The 15046-nt window shown below is 38.0% G+C and overlaps 2 protein-coding genes and 1 non-coding gene across 3 annotated transcripts in view; 2 read left to right on the top strand and 1 right to left on the bottom strand.

The window, feature by feature from the left end:
• Nucleotides 1-246: 246 nt before the first annotated feature.
• The window catches only part of LOC125231304 (Golgi-specific brefeldin A-resistance guanine nucleotide exchange factor 1), a 59057-nt gene continuing 44257 nt past the window's right edge, over nucleotides 247-15046 (top strand). Inside the window, exons 1-8 of the mRNA XM_048136746.1 lie at nucleotides 247-777; nucleotides 4943-5061; nucleotides 5324-5432; nucleotides 6013-6174; nucleotides 8374-8479; nucleotides 8794-8987; nucleotides 9705-9870; nucleotides 14115-14283. Of these exons, the coding sequence (XP_047992703.1) occupies nucleotides 477-777; nucleotides 4943-5061; nucleotides 5324-5432; nucleotides 6013-6174; nucleotides 8374-8479; nucleotides 8794-8987; nucleotides 9705-9870; nucleotides 14115-14283 (1326 nt within the window). The 5' untranslated portion in view covers nucleotides 247-476. The remainder of the gene's footprint in view (nucleotides 778-4942; nucleotides 5062-5323; nucleotides 5433-6012; nucleotides 6175-8373; nucleotides 8480-8793; nucleotides 8988-9704; nucleotides 9871-14114; nucleotides 14284-15046) is intronic.
• On the bottom strand, nucleotides 2685-4606 carry LOC125230919 (tRNA (adenine(58)-N(1))-methyltransferase non-catalytic subunit TRM6). The gene is made up of 2 exons (XM_048136199.1): nucleotides 3290-4606; nucleotides 2685-2838 (listed from the first exon to the last, which is right to left on the bottom strand). The coding sequence occupies exons 1-2, from the start codon at nucleotides 4529-4531 to the stop codon at nucleotides 2758-2760; spliced, it is 1323 nt and encodes a 440-aa protein (XP_047992156.1). The 5' UTR covers nucleotides 4532-4606; the 3' UTR covers nucleotides 2685-2757.
• On the top strand, nucleotides 6680-6811 carry LOC125231501. The gene has a single exon (XR_007177626.1). It is a non-coding gene; the product is annotated as a U11 spliceosomal RNA (small nuclear RNA).

Here is a 15046-nt window from a genome sequence, read left to right on the forward strand (position 1 = left end):
GATTTGTGCCTAAAACTTTTTATTATAAAATGTTATACTATTTAGATAAAAAAAATGTTTTAAATAAATATCTAATCAAATTTTTTACTATATCTTAAACAATTTTGAGTCGTACAAAACTCAAAGACTATGGCAAATCGTATACAATCGATTACTTGACTATCGATTAGCTAAAAAACCTAGCATCCATGTCTCAAACGTCATTCTTTTGTTGCGACCTCTAGCGGGCAGTAGTAGCACTAAATTTATGAAACGTCAACATGATCGTGATGGAATTTGTTAATCAAATTGAAATATTCCACTAAATTGTGTATTTTAAATGCTAATAAGTGTTTGTTTGATCAAAAATTACACAAGTGAGTTGTATCAGTACAAGGAGTGCAGTGCAAATATGTAGCTAAGCTAGCGATCGCGCGCAGCAACGTAGTTTTTCTAAGTGTTGATAGTTCTCAGCTGTACTTGAAGTAAGAGGCAGAATGTCGCTCCCTGGAAATGGAATCTTCGTGGTGCAGGGGGAGATGGCGATGCTGGTCACGGCGATGCGGCGGAGCACTCGCTGGGGCTCGCATTCCTTCCCTAATGAGGAGTACGACGTCCTTATGCGTACCTTTCAAGATCTCAAAACTATACTGAACCAAGTGGACGATCTGAGATTGCTGGACCCTCCGACGTATCTAGGTCCGTTTCTGGAAGTAATCAGAAGCAAGGAGACAACGGGACCTGTGACTAGCCTTGCACTGTCTGCTATAAACAAGTTTTTATCATATGGACTGATTGGTAAGGAAATTATTATACTAACTTAATTTCTGCTCCATTTTGTAGCTAAGAGCTCTATATTTCAAAAAGTCTTGGATAATCTTTGTAAATATTTTGAATAATCTAATTAAGGCCAGAAAAAAAATACATAAGATACAATATCCATGGCTACTGATTGATTTTTGCTTCAAAATAACAATTCAAATAGTATTGGCTTGTTATAAAGCATAATGGCCTTCAGTTTATCTTCTTATCTGTTATTACTGTGTACTTCAAAATTCAAGTAGCTAGTATTAGCAAGTAACTGGTAGCTGTTTTAGAGAGTCTTGACTAAGGTAACTCTACCTAGTATGTGGTCTATATCATCTATATGGATACAATTGTGGGCTGCAAGATACAGGCCTAGCCTAGTTTGCAGTCCACCGGATATTACCTGCGTGTAAAACTTTGTCCTTTTATTTAATTAATAAATTTACTTTACTTTACTTACTTTTACAATATTTCAATGAAAAATGTGATGTACATAATGAGTAATAATGACACTCCACTCTTCCATCTAGTCTATTATATGCAAAATTAGCTTACATATGATGGACTCTTATTATGTGGGTAACAACTTCTTATATGCTCAATTAGTTTATTTTGCTGAAATAGGCAGTTACATATCTACTTTTGCAACAAACAAATAAATATCCTAGAAGAATATTTCATATAGCTTTTTTACATTTCATAAACATGCAATACTATTTTACTTATGACCTATTTGTTATTATAAAATATCCTATATTACTATTTTTCCATGATTTTTCCATCAACATCATTTCATATAAAGGATATTTAAAAGATCTTAAATCATACTTGATGTTCTATTACTCTGTATAATATCTGGACAGTTTCAATTTGATATGAACTTTTTACTGTTTAACTTCCTAGTAAATTAATTACAATAGGCTAGTTTCCTACTAGTCAAATCAGCTTCTTTTTATGAACTGTCAAAACAATTTGCTAGTATGCAATTACTATGAAATACTGTCCGCTGGATGCGGGTGGCGCAGGACAGGTCATTGTGGCAATCTTTGGGGGAGGCCTATGTCCAGCAGTGGACGTCTTTCGGCTGATATGATGATGATGATGATGACTGAGGAGTGATGTCACGGTCAAATCATTTACTTTATATCTTTCTTTTTGACTTATTAAATAGAAATTATGTTTAAAAATAACTTCTGTCCATATTTTTCTTCTAATTATGTGGTGCTTTATTTCGTGCACTGCATAAAATATTTTATTTTAGGTATAGGAAACTAGCCTATTAATAATTTTACTGCATGTCTGGATGGTGAGAGTGATGTATTTATAAATACTATATGCAATAAAAATCTAATATTGGTATTGAAATTTCCATCCATTAATTTATTTGGTACACATACACACTATTTTACTGCAAAGTACTGTACATAATATATACATAGTACACATTATTATTATAAGTTTGAATATTTCATCACTCAAAAATTGCTGGACAGGGTTGTTCAAACATGATTAAAAGATAGTTCACACCCTAGAATATGATTATCTTTATCAGAATTCCACACCTCTATGAGGATGCATTTATCATCCATACTAATATTATAAATGGCAAAGTGTGTGTGTCTGTTTGTTTGTCCGTCTTTCACGGCAAAACGGAGCGACGAATTGTCGTGATTTTTTTTAAATGGAGATACTTGAAGGGATGGACAGTGACATAGGCTACTTTTTGTCTCTTTCTAACTCCCCACTTCCCTAAACTGGGGGGTGGAATTTTGTATAGAGCATTCTGCAATTTTCAAATTTAACGTGAGCGCCGCGGGTAAAAGCTAGTATGGAAATAAATCCAGCTTCTTGATATATAACCTAAAAGCCATAAGGGTGGACGTCAGGTCAACATTTTTTCATATTTTTATACAAACTTATGTTGCAGGCAGAGATAGTGTTGAATGAAACTAAACGTAGATATTTTTAAATTTATTTTAAAACATAGCCAGTTAAAATGAAGCCACTGGCTCCATTCATCATCACCTCTGGGTGGGTCCGGTCTGGCAGAACCTGGAAATAAAAACATGTTTTAGACCAAAAATCTTGGAGACCTAGGATATTAAAAGTTTGGCAAAGCTAATGTAAAGTTAATAATCTCACATTAAAAATATTACTTAACACCAAATATTAAGTAAAACTTCTATTTAGTTATTCTAATGAGAACTAAAAAGTTATAAACTATTTTTAACCCCCAACGCAAAAACGACGAGGTGTTATAAGTTTGACGTGTTTATCTGTCTGTCTGTCTGTCTGTGGCATTGTAGCTCCCGAACGGATGAATCAATTTATATTTAGTTTTTTTGTCCGAAAGCTGAGTTAGTCGGGAGTGTTCTTAGCCATGTTTCATAAAAATCGGTCTACATGTCGCAGCCGGGGGTTTTACAAAATTGTAATTTTGTGGTTATTTGAAAAAAAAACACTATCAATAAACTATTTTTAGATAAATTAAACAACACTGCACCTGATAGTTCCTCATCCAATTACAAGTCAGTTTAAGTGCAGCAACATTACTTCTTATCTTTAAATTCATGTACATTTTCTGCAATGGCTCTGCCACAGTATAGTAAATTGCAAATGGCCGCCCGGGCTTCACAAAGTTCACCAGTTCATCAAATAAATTCTGCGGGTCCTCTTTACAAGCAATCACTAGAGAATCCACTTTGCCTTTTAGCAATTCAGCTGCATTAATGTTATCAAAATGCCATTTAGGTTTTTTAAACTCTTTCGGTTTATCATTTTCTTTTACTTCTGAATTATCAACAATTTTTTCCTCTGTATCTGGTTGTGATTTTTCTTCAAGTTTAGGTATTTTACTCTCAATTTCAGCAGGACTCTCCTCAGCCTTTCTCTTCAAGTTGTTATGCTCAGTTTTCTCATTTGTGTCATGTGTGTCACAACCTTGATAATACTGTCTTAACACAGAGTAAATATTCACAGAGATACATCTGCCTAATTGTTCCTCTTTATAATTCATAGCTAACAACGCTTGTTTCTGCGACATGTTGCCTGGATGCATATGTATTAGCTTTCCATCATTAGATTCGCCTATAGCACTTAATAATGCAGCTGCTAGCAATCCGTTTGAGCCTGAATCATATAAGAGATGGACTCCTTCCGATTGTATGTTAACAGCTGTAATAATCTGTGATAGTGTATCAATACGGATATTTTGTATTTTCCCTGGCTCCAACTTGTACATTATCTCTGAAATCATGCGTAGATTCGGCTTAAGGATTTGAATGTACTCAAAATATTTCTTCTCCTTTTTCCTTAAATATTTCTCTTGAGAAAATTCAGTTTTGTTTGAAAAAGTGTTTGAATTTGATATCAAAGTTTCTACAATATCTGATGCCTTTTTAGCGTCGTTTCTCAGTTCCTCAATCTCGGAATAAGATAATTTTTGTGATTGTCCATCATCGAAAATGTTTCTGTTATCCGTGCCTGATGTTTTGACGTTGATTTCGTCTTTTAAATCGCCAGCCTCTTCTGTTAACTGTACAGAGAACTCCTTAGTCCTTTTACCGCCTTTTGGGATAAGTTTAAACACAGAATGGAACCTGCAGCCTTCTATACCAGTTAGATTAACGCTATCGCGGCCAATGTTGATACAGGAGTCCGCTTTATTGAATTTGTGTAGCTTTCTATAATTTTGCTTCTGTATAACTATGTATTCTCCCACACGTATTGTGTTATCGGGCGTCATTTTAATAAATTTAAGATATATTTAATACAGTTAATACTCGTTATAAATACATAAACTATATCGTGTACCAGCAGTCCAATAGCACGTCACTCAATTAACATAACCTCAAAAATCTATACGTCAACGTCACAGCGCTGTGCGGTTTGAGCTACGTTTTAAAACGATCATATTTTTATGTGCACAAATCGGATAAATGAATGAATTTATTTCTTGTGTTATTGTATCAAAAATCTTCTCTTCTTATATCCTATCTTATATTTTGTTCTAAGATCATAGAAAATAAAATTATCATCTTTGTATTTCATCGCAGATGGCGACACTGCTGTTTGTTTTAATAATAGAACACAGTAACGCCCTCGGCAGGTAAACTGTATGTACAATTTTTAAATTCAACTTTTTTTTTAATTTCAGATCCAACACATCCTAGTGTGCCAGCCACAGTGGAGGATATCGCAGATGCGGTTACGCACGCACGTTTCGTCGGCACCGACCATTCGTCGGACGGCGTCGTGCTTATGAAAATTTTACAGGTAACAACTACGTAAATTACCGTCTCATTTTTTTATCGTTAGCGATTATCCATAAATTACGCCATATGTATTCCACAACTTTCTGATTCATCTCTCTTCTTTTCCAAAGTTTGTGACTTTCTCACATTTTATGGAGTTGAATCTTAGGCCTCAAGGCAGACCTGCTAACGCATAATATCTTAGTTCTTACAGGAAGCTAGCTAGTAGAAAATAATACCAGATCATGATAACATTATTTAAAACCGTATTATTACTTTTACAGGTTCTGCGCACACTAATGCTAAGTCCAGAAGGCGCTATGTTGACAGACGACAGTGTATGCGAGATCATGCTGAGCTGTTTCCGCATATGCTTTGAAACTAGACTTACAGGTATACCTGCAGATAACTACAGCTTGGCAAAAAATAATAGAAATGGAACTTTTTTTACCATAGCAACACTTACTTTTCTCATTCAGAAGCGTCAAAATAGTTCCCAAATGCAAAGCCGCCGTTTACACAGACGGTGGCGAACCCTAACGGACCGGCCACGACATTGGTCTAAGCGCGACAGCGGTGAGCGGCGGCCATACATTGGAGCGAGACACAGCGATGGGACTTTTCATTCGCACGTATGGCTGCCGCTCACCGCTGTCGCGCTTAGACCAATGTCGTGGTCAGGCCGTAATATTTTCTACTATTTTTTGCCCGACTGTAAGAATGCATTTGAACTGAATTCAGACTGTCTTCCGTGAAACTAGATGGCGCTAGTGGTATCCATAGCTCAGCGCTTTGTTCTATTTAAATATTGACCTTATCATGTTTACTTATTATATTGAGCGGGGAATAATCATGCTAGCAGCTCTTGTGTTTTTTTAGTAAGATTTTTGTAAAGACACTCCTCAATTATTTGTCCATGCATCGATTGTTCTCTTCTATTTTCTCGAGAGTATACCTTAGGTTTACGTTCCAGAGCTCCTCCGCCGCAACGCCGAGCAATGTCTCCGCGACATGACGCAGCTGATCTTCATGCGTCTGCCGCAGTTCCCCGCCGAGGACAACGCCGCTTTTGCAGCCGCCGCTCTCTCGCTCAATAAGAGAGAGAAGCCTAAGAAGAAGATTACTTCCGCTAATAGTAAGTTTCCGCCATCCTGCTTGATTCTGGGAATCAATAAGTCTTAAGACTCTTAAGAGAGATTTCGTCTCTAGGTGCGTGGCGCCGCCTTTACAGTCTGACTAATTCTGCAAAATATGGCAAAGTTGCTGAGTACCGATACAACCTTCAAGAAAAGAGCTTCTTCATATTAAAGGCTGGCAACGCATTCACAACATGTCTGGTCTGTCTGCCTCCAATCATTAAAAAAAATCGACACCCTACTACGCAGTACGCATCATGATGGTGCGGTGCGGTACAGACAAACCTGTTATAATGTATTTTGCAACTGAGAATATTTATCAAAATTAAACCTAGTTTCCAATTTTTACAATCCAATAACGGAAATCGAACAAAATCCAAGAACCTTAATTTCGAATTAGTCCCAACATTTCCCGCTAGATGTCGCTGTACCCCTTGCTGCCTCACGCTATCGTTAGTCTCCCGTAGCTTGTATAAGACAACTGTCAGCCGGCCGCCATGTTAACAAAAGGGTGTTTGCCGCTTTGATGGCACGTCGGCCGGCGACGGTCGGCGGAGTATGGTTATCAAGACATACTCAACACGTAATTTTTTTAATGGTGAGGCAGTTGGCTACCTCTTATGTACCGGCGCCTCCTCTATATTACTATCATAATTAATTTCCTATATTTATTACTAGTAGGCTTGTGCCGTTTCGTTCATTGATCGGAGCGCTCCGATCTCGTTCAATCACTCCCACGAACTAGTTCGCTCTTTTAGGTCTTTGCGCATTTAGTTCAGTCAGACCAGTGACCACTACGGTAGGAAAGATCAGAACGAATGGGATCGACTAGTGTCAAAATGATACGAATATTGCACAGATAATAACAATTCCGGGCCGAAAGGTTGTAAGTAACCGAATTTTAATATGAAAACTTGACGTTTTTGTGTCGCTTTGCTACATAGCTCGCTCTCGGTCGGCGCATTCACACACTCCTTCTCGATCCAAACCGCTCGCGCTCGCCGATCCTATACTGAACTAAAAGAACAAAGACCGATTCACAGAGCACGGAAAGATTCAGTTCATTTCGGTCATTGATGGGATTTTATTCCTAACAGTTCATAGTTCGTGAACGACACAAGTCTAATTACTAGCTTTTGTCCGCGGATTCACGTTCGTCAAAATTGCGGAATGCTTTCATCTCATTTTAGGGAAGTGGGGGATTAGAAAGACACAAAAAGTATTCTATGTCACTCTCCATCCCTTCAGCTATCTCCACTTAAAAAATCACGTCAATTCGTCGCTGCGTTTTGCCGTGAAGGACGGACAAACAAACAGACACACACACTTTTCCTTTCACAATTTATAATATTAGTATGGATATGATGATGATTGATGGCTATTCATGTAAATTAGCAAGAGCTTACAAAGTTCATACAAACTTGACATTGGTATGAACCATATAGGTCTGATATGGTTCCGATGTATCTATTAATCATTTTTTTTTTATACTACGTCGGTGGCAAACAAGCATACGGTCCGCCTGATGGAAAGCGGTCACCGTAACCTATGGATGCCTGCAACTTAAAGAGTATCACATGCGCGTTGCCACCCCATTAGAAACTTGTACACTCCCCTTTGCTGTGTTAAGTATAAGTACACAGCAAAAAGGAGTGTACAAGTTCAAAGGAGGGTTTGGGTTGCCGACGACTCAAAGGACAATAGACGGAACAAATTAGTTCCGTAAGTCCTCCCGTCGTCAGCACCCCGCACCCTCGTTGAGCTCTGGCAGCCTTACTCACCGGCAGGAAACACAACACTATGAGTAGGGTCTAGTGCTATTTGGCTGCGGTCTTCTGTAACAGCTCAGCCACGACATTGGTCTAAGCGCGACAGCGGTGAGCGGCGGCCATACATTGGAGCGAGACACAGCGATGGGACTTTTCATTCGCACGTATGGCTACCGCTCACCGCTGTCGCGCTTAGACCAATGTCGTGGCTGAGCCGTAAGGCGGAGGTACTTCCCCAGTTGGGCTCTGCTCTAGATTCGACCGAGACGATATTTGCTGTGCTGTGCCCTACCACACAAAGCGGAATATCATTCGCTATGCCCTACCATCCACATACTTTTCATCAACATATTTTTCAATGAAAGAATTGCATCTCACACATTGAATCTATTCATCTGTTATTTAACTTTCTTTTTTGTTTGTTCCCAGGCACCAACTCTCTGGAAAGAAAATCATCAATGACAGAACCTGTCAGCCCGACTGTTGAACCAGAATCAGACACAGAAGCAGCTAAAAAAGACAATCTTCGAAATAGGTACATGTTTTTTTTAATCGCATAGTTGTACATACATACAATCACGCCTGTTTCCCAGAGGGGTGGGCAGAGATCACGGATTTCCGTTCGGAGGCCAAGATTCTTTTTGGAACGCAGAGCCATACTAGTTAGTTAATTAGTTTTATCAAAACCAAGCAAAATGTACGCACATTATAAATTATGTCTACCTATTGTTAACACTACATTTTCGCAAATATTTTTGTGTTTTACCTTTAATATAATAAAATTAATATGATAGTTCTCGTACGGTCTAAATGGGCCCTTATTCTTAATTGCTTTCCATTTTCTCACAGCCAAGACAAGAACCTAATAAACGAAGCGGAAATCACCATAGAGCCAGTAGAGTCAATCAAGAGCCCTAAGAAACATACACGTCACTCGTCTATGGATCTCGCGACCACAGACAACTCGTCCATAGCGCAACTAGTCGAAAAATGCGTCAGCGCCGATGAGACGGAGAGTGAGACACCCGAGGAACCTGCTGAAGGTAAGACAAGGACAACGAATATACTAGAAAGTTATAAATAAAATAAAATAAATAAATACATATTGGGGACACATTACACAGATCAACTTAGCCCCAAACTAAGCAAAGCTTGTACTATGGGTGCTAAGCGACGATATACATACTTAAATAGATAAATACATACTTATATACATAGAAAACATCCTGACTCAGGAACAGTGTCTGTATCTGCGTTTCAAATCATCATTAAATTCCAAAATTATACCAATTTGTAGTGTTTCGGGTGTTCATGGGTGGCAGTGATCGCTTACCATCAGGTAACCTGCTAGTTTGCCTCCTATCGCATAAAAACCTTGTAATTGTACAAGTACAAATTATATTCGGTTTTTGGAGTCTTATAGAAATAAAAGAAAATTCCAAATTTAACGGAGGAAAAATTTCCCTGGATCTAACAAAGATGCATATACCTACCTTTTTTGAAATGCCAGTGCATTTATCCCTTTCTTTAGATCTTTATGCTTTCTGTAGGTCCTTTGGCTACATCGGTTCGTCTTTTAGGCTACTTCCAGCTTAACCCAACTTAGTATAACCTAACCACAAAATTAAAATTTTGAAAAAACCCCCGACCCTGACGTAGACCGATTTTCATGAAACATGGCTAAGAACACTCCCGATTAACTCAGCTTTCAGACAAAAAAAAACTAAATCTAAATCGGTTCATCCGTTCATCTTTTACAGTTCTACCTCCAGAATCAGACCCAGACGGCACAACTCAGAGCAAACCAGCTGATGAGTCAGAAAAGCTGGAAGAATACGTGAACCACCGCGGCATACGGTTCACTCAGCAAGAAGACGCTCAGGATTTACAGCCGTATGGACTAGCGTGCGTTCGAGAAGTTTTTAGGTATGATAAACCTGTTCGTTACCTCTTGAAACCTATTCTTCTATCTATATCACAAATTAATGATGTAAATAACCACGATGCAAAATTAAATTTAAAAAAAAACCCCGACATAGTGAACCGATTTTCATCTAAAATGGCTAAGAACACTCCCAACAAACTCAGCTTTCAAACAAAAAAAAAAGATATCTAAATCGGTTCGTCCGTTCGGGAGCTACGAGCCCATAGACAGACACACACACAGACAGACAGACACGTCAAACGTACCCCGTCGTTTTTGCGTCGAGGTTTAAGAGGCCGTCAATATCAAAAAGTAGAAAATCGTAAAATTGGTAGTTTTCTACGTCCGGTTTTAGTTTCAGTATATACTTATTGATAAGAAAAGCACTTGTTTTAAACAGCGCGTATTCTTATCTACAAAATCAGTAGTTAACATCAAGGAAAAGTTACTCCCTGAATTAATTATGATTTTTTTCCTGACGCTAGTTTAAGAAAACCCGCAAATAGTGCTCACGTCTGAGTGAGCTGAGCTCAATTTTGTATACTTTAGGCTGCTAAAATTGATGCTGTCGCATTACTTATATCCTAAACTAAAAATTCAGTAGTTTACATGTGTGTTATCATGCTACTAAAATACAGTAAATGGAAGTTAAACGACATCAATATTTGTCTAAAAATACTTCGAATCAAATGGCAATTACTTCGAAAACCTTTTAGGCAAACAAAAGGCTTTCTTGAAATTATAAACTTTAAGTATGTGTATGCAAAATAGTGTGTAATACAAATCAGGAAACACTTCCAATTTTAGATACATACTTACTTAAAGTTGTAACTAAAATGCGGTCGGCCCCTGTCGGCATCTTCATAAATTTGAATATGTACGACCGTGTTTTAGTTTTAAAATAATCTTATACTTTTAAACGAGCAATTCTTGTATATTTATTTATTTATTTATTTATTTATATATATATTTATTTACACTGACGATCTCGGAAACCGCTCTAACGATTTCGCAGAAATTTGTTATGTGGGGGTTTTTGGGGGTGAAAAATCGGTCTAACTTATCCTTAGGTCCCGGAAAACGCGAATTTTCGAGTTTTCATGCGTTTTTCTTCGCGCGCCATCTCGTGTGCAGTAGTTGTACTGTTAAGACAGAATTCTTTCGGTCGATGTAAGTACTATTTATTGCAAACACTAGATGGCGACACAGGTCAAGGCTAAAACGTATAGAAAATACACTATTTGAGTTTTTGTGGCGAAATGCGCGCCATCTCGTGTGGAGTAGTTGTGTTGTTAAGGCTGAGAATTCTTTCGCTCGATGTAGGTACTATTCATTTTTGAACTAGATGGCGACACATGTCAAGGATACGAAACAGAACCGAGCGAAGCTCGGTTGCCCAGATATTGTTATTTTATAAGCTAGATAACTGGACTACAGAATTATTACCTTTTCATATTTTTCCTTACAAAGAGAACGAATAAAATCAATGTTGAATATAAACTTTCGTAAATTTTCCATACAAACGTCAAAACTGCGAACAGATTCTATTGAGTCAGACGCCCGATCGGGCTCGTTCGGAGCGGACGTGTCGCCAAATTTGCTCCAATGACATTTGTTTTTGACACTGGAAATCATATACGGATACAAAAAGATTGCCAGTGCTATGAATGTATTCAAAAGTAATAAGGTAAATAAATATCGTCACGTCTAAAAGAGTCTCAGTTTAAAATCGTTTTTTTTTGTGTTGTTTACTACTTATTATTGTTGAGAAATAAAAAAATATATGTAACTTTAATACAATGATAAGAAATATAGGTATTTTTTGTCTTCTAAACTTTATTAAAATGAAAGAGTTTTAAAATTAATTTTAACTCGTTGGACTTTATTTTCATTATACTGGTCACATTATTTAGTGTGTCAGTGTGTGTAAGGCTCCCCACAGACAGTCTTAAAAATTCATAATCTTAAAAAAAACTTGTATGCAATCTGACAGTTCAAACTGACACTGACAAGACACTGACAGATGTGTCAGTGTCAATTGCATACAAATTTTTTAAGATTATGAATTTTTAAGACTGTCTGTGGGGAGCCTAACATTCTCTTTCGCGAAGAGACATTCAGTGTGGCGTATGAAAAAACTAACACAACTAATCATTATAATTATATTCTATAAACGATTATTTACGTAAATGGCGAAATTATTAATTGTAATAATATATTATCACAAAATTGTTCTGTATGACTTACCTTCTTACGTTCAATATAATTTTTAAATGGTGTTTGCACACGGGGCACGTAACCTTAGATTCAGACAACTTTAACTAAATTTTGAAAATTATTATTTTAATGAAGAATTCTATATATGGCAACAATTTTACATGTAAACTGACTGTCAACCTCTGTTCAATACATAACCTCAACCTTTGTCTCAGTGCATTTATAACGGATGTTATAATGGCTAAACCGATCAGGAACAGTGAATTATTTTAATTCATTCGGAAAAGGGTTTAACCATTTATAATTAGAATAAACGAAGCACTGTTTTTTACACCAGAGTTGTTTTGATTTTATATGGTGTTTGCACAAATTTATTTTGAAAAATAATCGGAGTCAATTCGTGTGAGATGGTAACACTAAATTGACACTGTCCGCAATCTAAACACGCGGCAGCGTGTCAAGCCAAGTTCAAGTAACCGAACTGGCAGACTAGAGATGTGCCAAACCGAAAATATCGCAAACCGGGCTGAACGGTTTGATTTTCTACGTAAACCGGTTTCAACCCGGTTTGACCAAACCGAGTTGCTACGACGGTCCTTAGCGTATTAATGTAGCGGTTAAGTTTGGCCCGTGTGAAGCGATTCGTCAAAATTGAACACGAATCAAGTCGGTCGGGTTGAGTCGAGTCAAGTTATGCCCGAAACACATGATATAAACGTGTGTTTTTTTATTTATTTAAAATTAAAGTTGTGTTTGAACGAGCTAAACTGAAACTAAATTAATGCAAATAAATATATTTCATTTCATCAAAATATTCGTAACGGAGACAGAATTCACAGAATATCGGGCGGCAACGGCAGAATAGCGGGAGCATTTAATTACAGTTGTAAACTGTTATATTTCCCCATTTATTATTAGGAAAAAGAGCACCATCTGTTATAATTGATTTCAAACCAAAGCGAGCACGGTCGGGCGGATCGGGAGTGTGTTTCAGATTCTGGCCGTGGCGCCACTTCCGCGCGAAAGTACAGCTATCCTGCTTGCACTCGCTGGCTTGCAGTTCCGATACCGATATTGCCGGTTTCGTTATCAACATTTTCGAGTTGAGTCATGTGGGAGGGGGACCGATCGGTACGTTCGTTCGGCTGCGTTCCGTCTGCTCGTTGGAACCGGTTTGGTGAACTGTCAAACCGAGTCGGGCCGAGTTGAGCCTAACTCGGTTTGAACCGGGTTGGCAAACCGGGTTGACACATCTCTATGGCAGACAACATCGTGTGTAATATTACACGAACTATTTGGAGCCTCTATGGGCGTCCTCACAACAAAAACTATTTCACATAAACGTCTTAAATTTGGCTCTTATATTGATATTTGTGACATACATATTATGTGCCTGTCGTGATTGTTTCACCGGATGGTCTGATCGGAAGATTAGACCATTTCGTTGGATCTCCTTCTTGTTTATGTCTTATTATTTGTAACGTTTATTTTGTGTGTGTGTTAACGAATAAATTAATTATATTCTATTCTATTATATTATAAAAGTTATAAGAAATGATATTTTATGTCATCAATTGTCATAAAAAATTTTGAGGACTGCCATTGAACTTGGCACCCGTTTAGATCTCACTGCTTTTGTCGTTGACGCCAACAACCAAGGCATATATAATATTGAACTTGGCTCATATTTCCCTTTTTTGGTTTTGATGGGATTTTAACGTTACAACTGATCTTCAGTGAAACTATAGACCTGTCTTAAGTTCCTCTCACTTAGGTCACTGACCTCTTCCAGTAAATTGCGGTAGTGTGCGAAAAGTATGATGGTGAGTGTGACGTGCGTTAGTGTGTGTAAATGGGGTAATTTGACAGATACTGAATTTTTACCCATCGTGACGGGCTCTTAAAACATAAAAGTATTTATTTTTGTCGCATCATTAAAATTTTGCGATGAAAGCTAGAAATTCAATATTATCCTAATTCGATTTTTTATGGTACCTACTCTCTAAGACAAACTTTTTTTCTTCCCCAGGTTCATAATATCGCTATGCAACCCCCTAGATACCCAAAATACTTCCGGAATGGTACACCTAGGGCTCTGCTTAGCTGGTACCGCGTTAGAAGTGGGCGCCGATCAGTTGGCACGGTACCCTTCTCTGCTGTATCTAGTGAAGGACCCGCTGTGCAGAAATCTGCTTAGTGTAAGTAATATCTGCACCCTGGGGCCCGTTTCTCGAAAGGTACAAGCCTTGTATTACAAGTGTGTTTCCATGACAACCCATACGATTTGACAGTTCGCGCACTTGTAATACAAGGCTTGTACCTTTCGAGAAACGGGCCCCTGGTCACACACAATACCTCCGGTAAGTGCGTTTTCACATTATCCGATCCGATATCGGATGTAGGACCGATATCCCATACATTACAGGCGCCATCTTGGATTTGTTCTATTGAAATCCTTTCGATTTCGGATCGGATATTGTGAAAACGGACTAAGGTGCGACTCGGCAGAATATAAGGCCAGTAGTAAGCATTTGCCACGGCTCATGAGAGCCTGGGCTCCGCTTTGACAACTTATCCCAAGATTTGGGCGTAGGCACTAGTTTTTACGAAAGCGACTGCCATCTGACCTTCCAACCCGAAGGGTAAACTAGACCTTATTGGAATTAGTACGGTTTCCTGACGATGTTTTCCTTCACCGGAAAGCGAGTCCACTATCATATGTTAATCATAGAAATATGATCATAGACAACATGCCGTCCTTTTTCATTACGTTGAAGAAAAAGGGAGACATACAGATCTATGATCATATTTCTATGATACGAGTAAACATATGATAATGTACTTTCGACCTAACTCATCTGACAAACGTACAGTCAACCACTTGGAACCCTAGGCCACTCTACAACCATGTCAAAATGACGAGCAGAAAGAGATTTCTTACAATCTGATTTGTAAAGTCAC

The sequence above is a fragment of the Leguminivora glycinivorella genome, chromosome 11, assembly GCF_023078275.1.
Source record: "Leguminivora glycinivorella isolate SPB_JAAS2020 chromosome 11, LegGlyc_1.1, whole genome shotgun sequence".
Taxonomy (NCBI): Eukaryota; Metazoa; Arthropoda; class Insecta; order Lepidoptera; family Tortricidae; genus Leguminivora; species Leguminivora glycinivorella.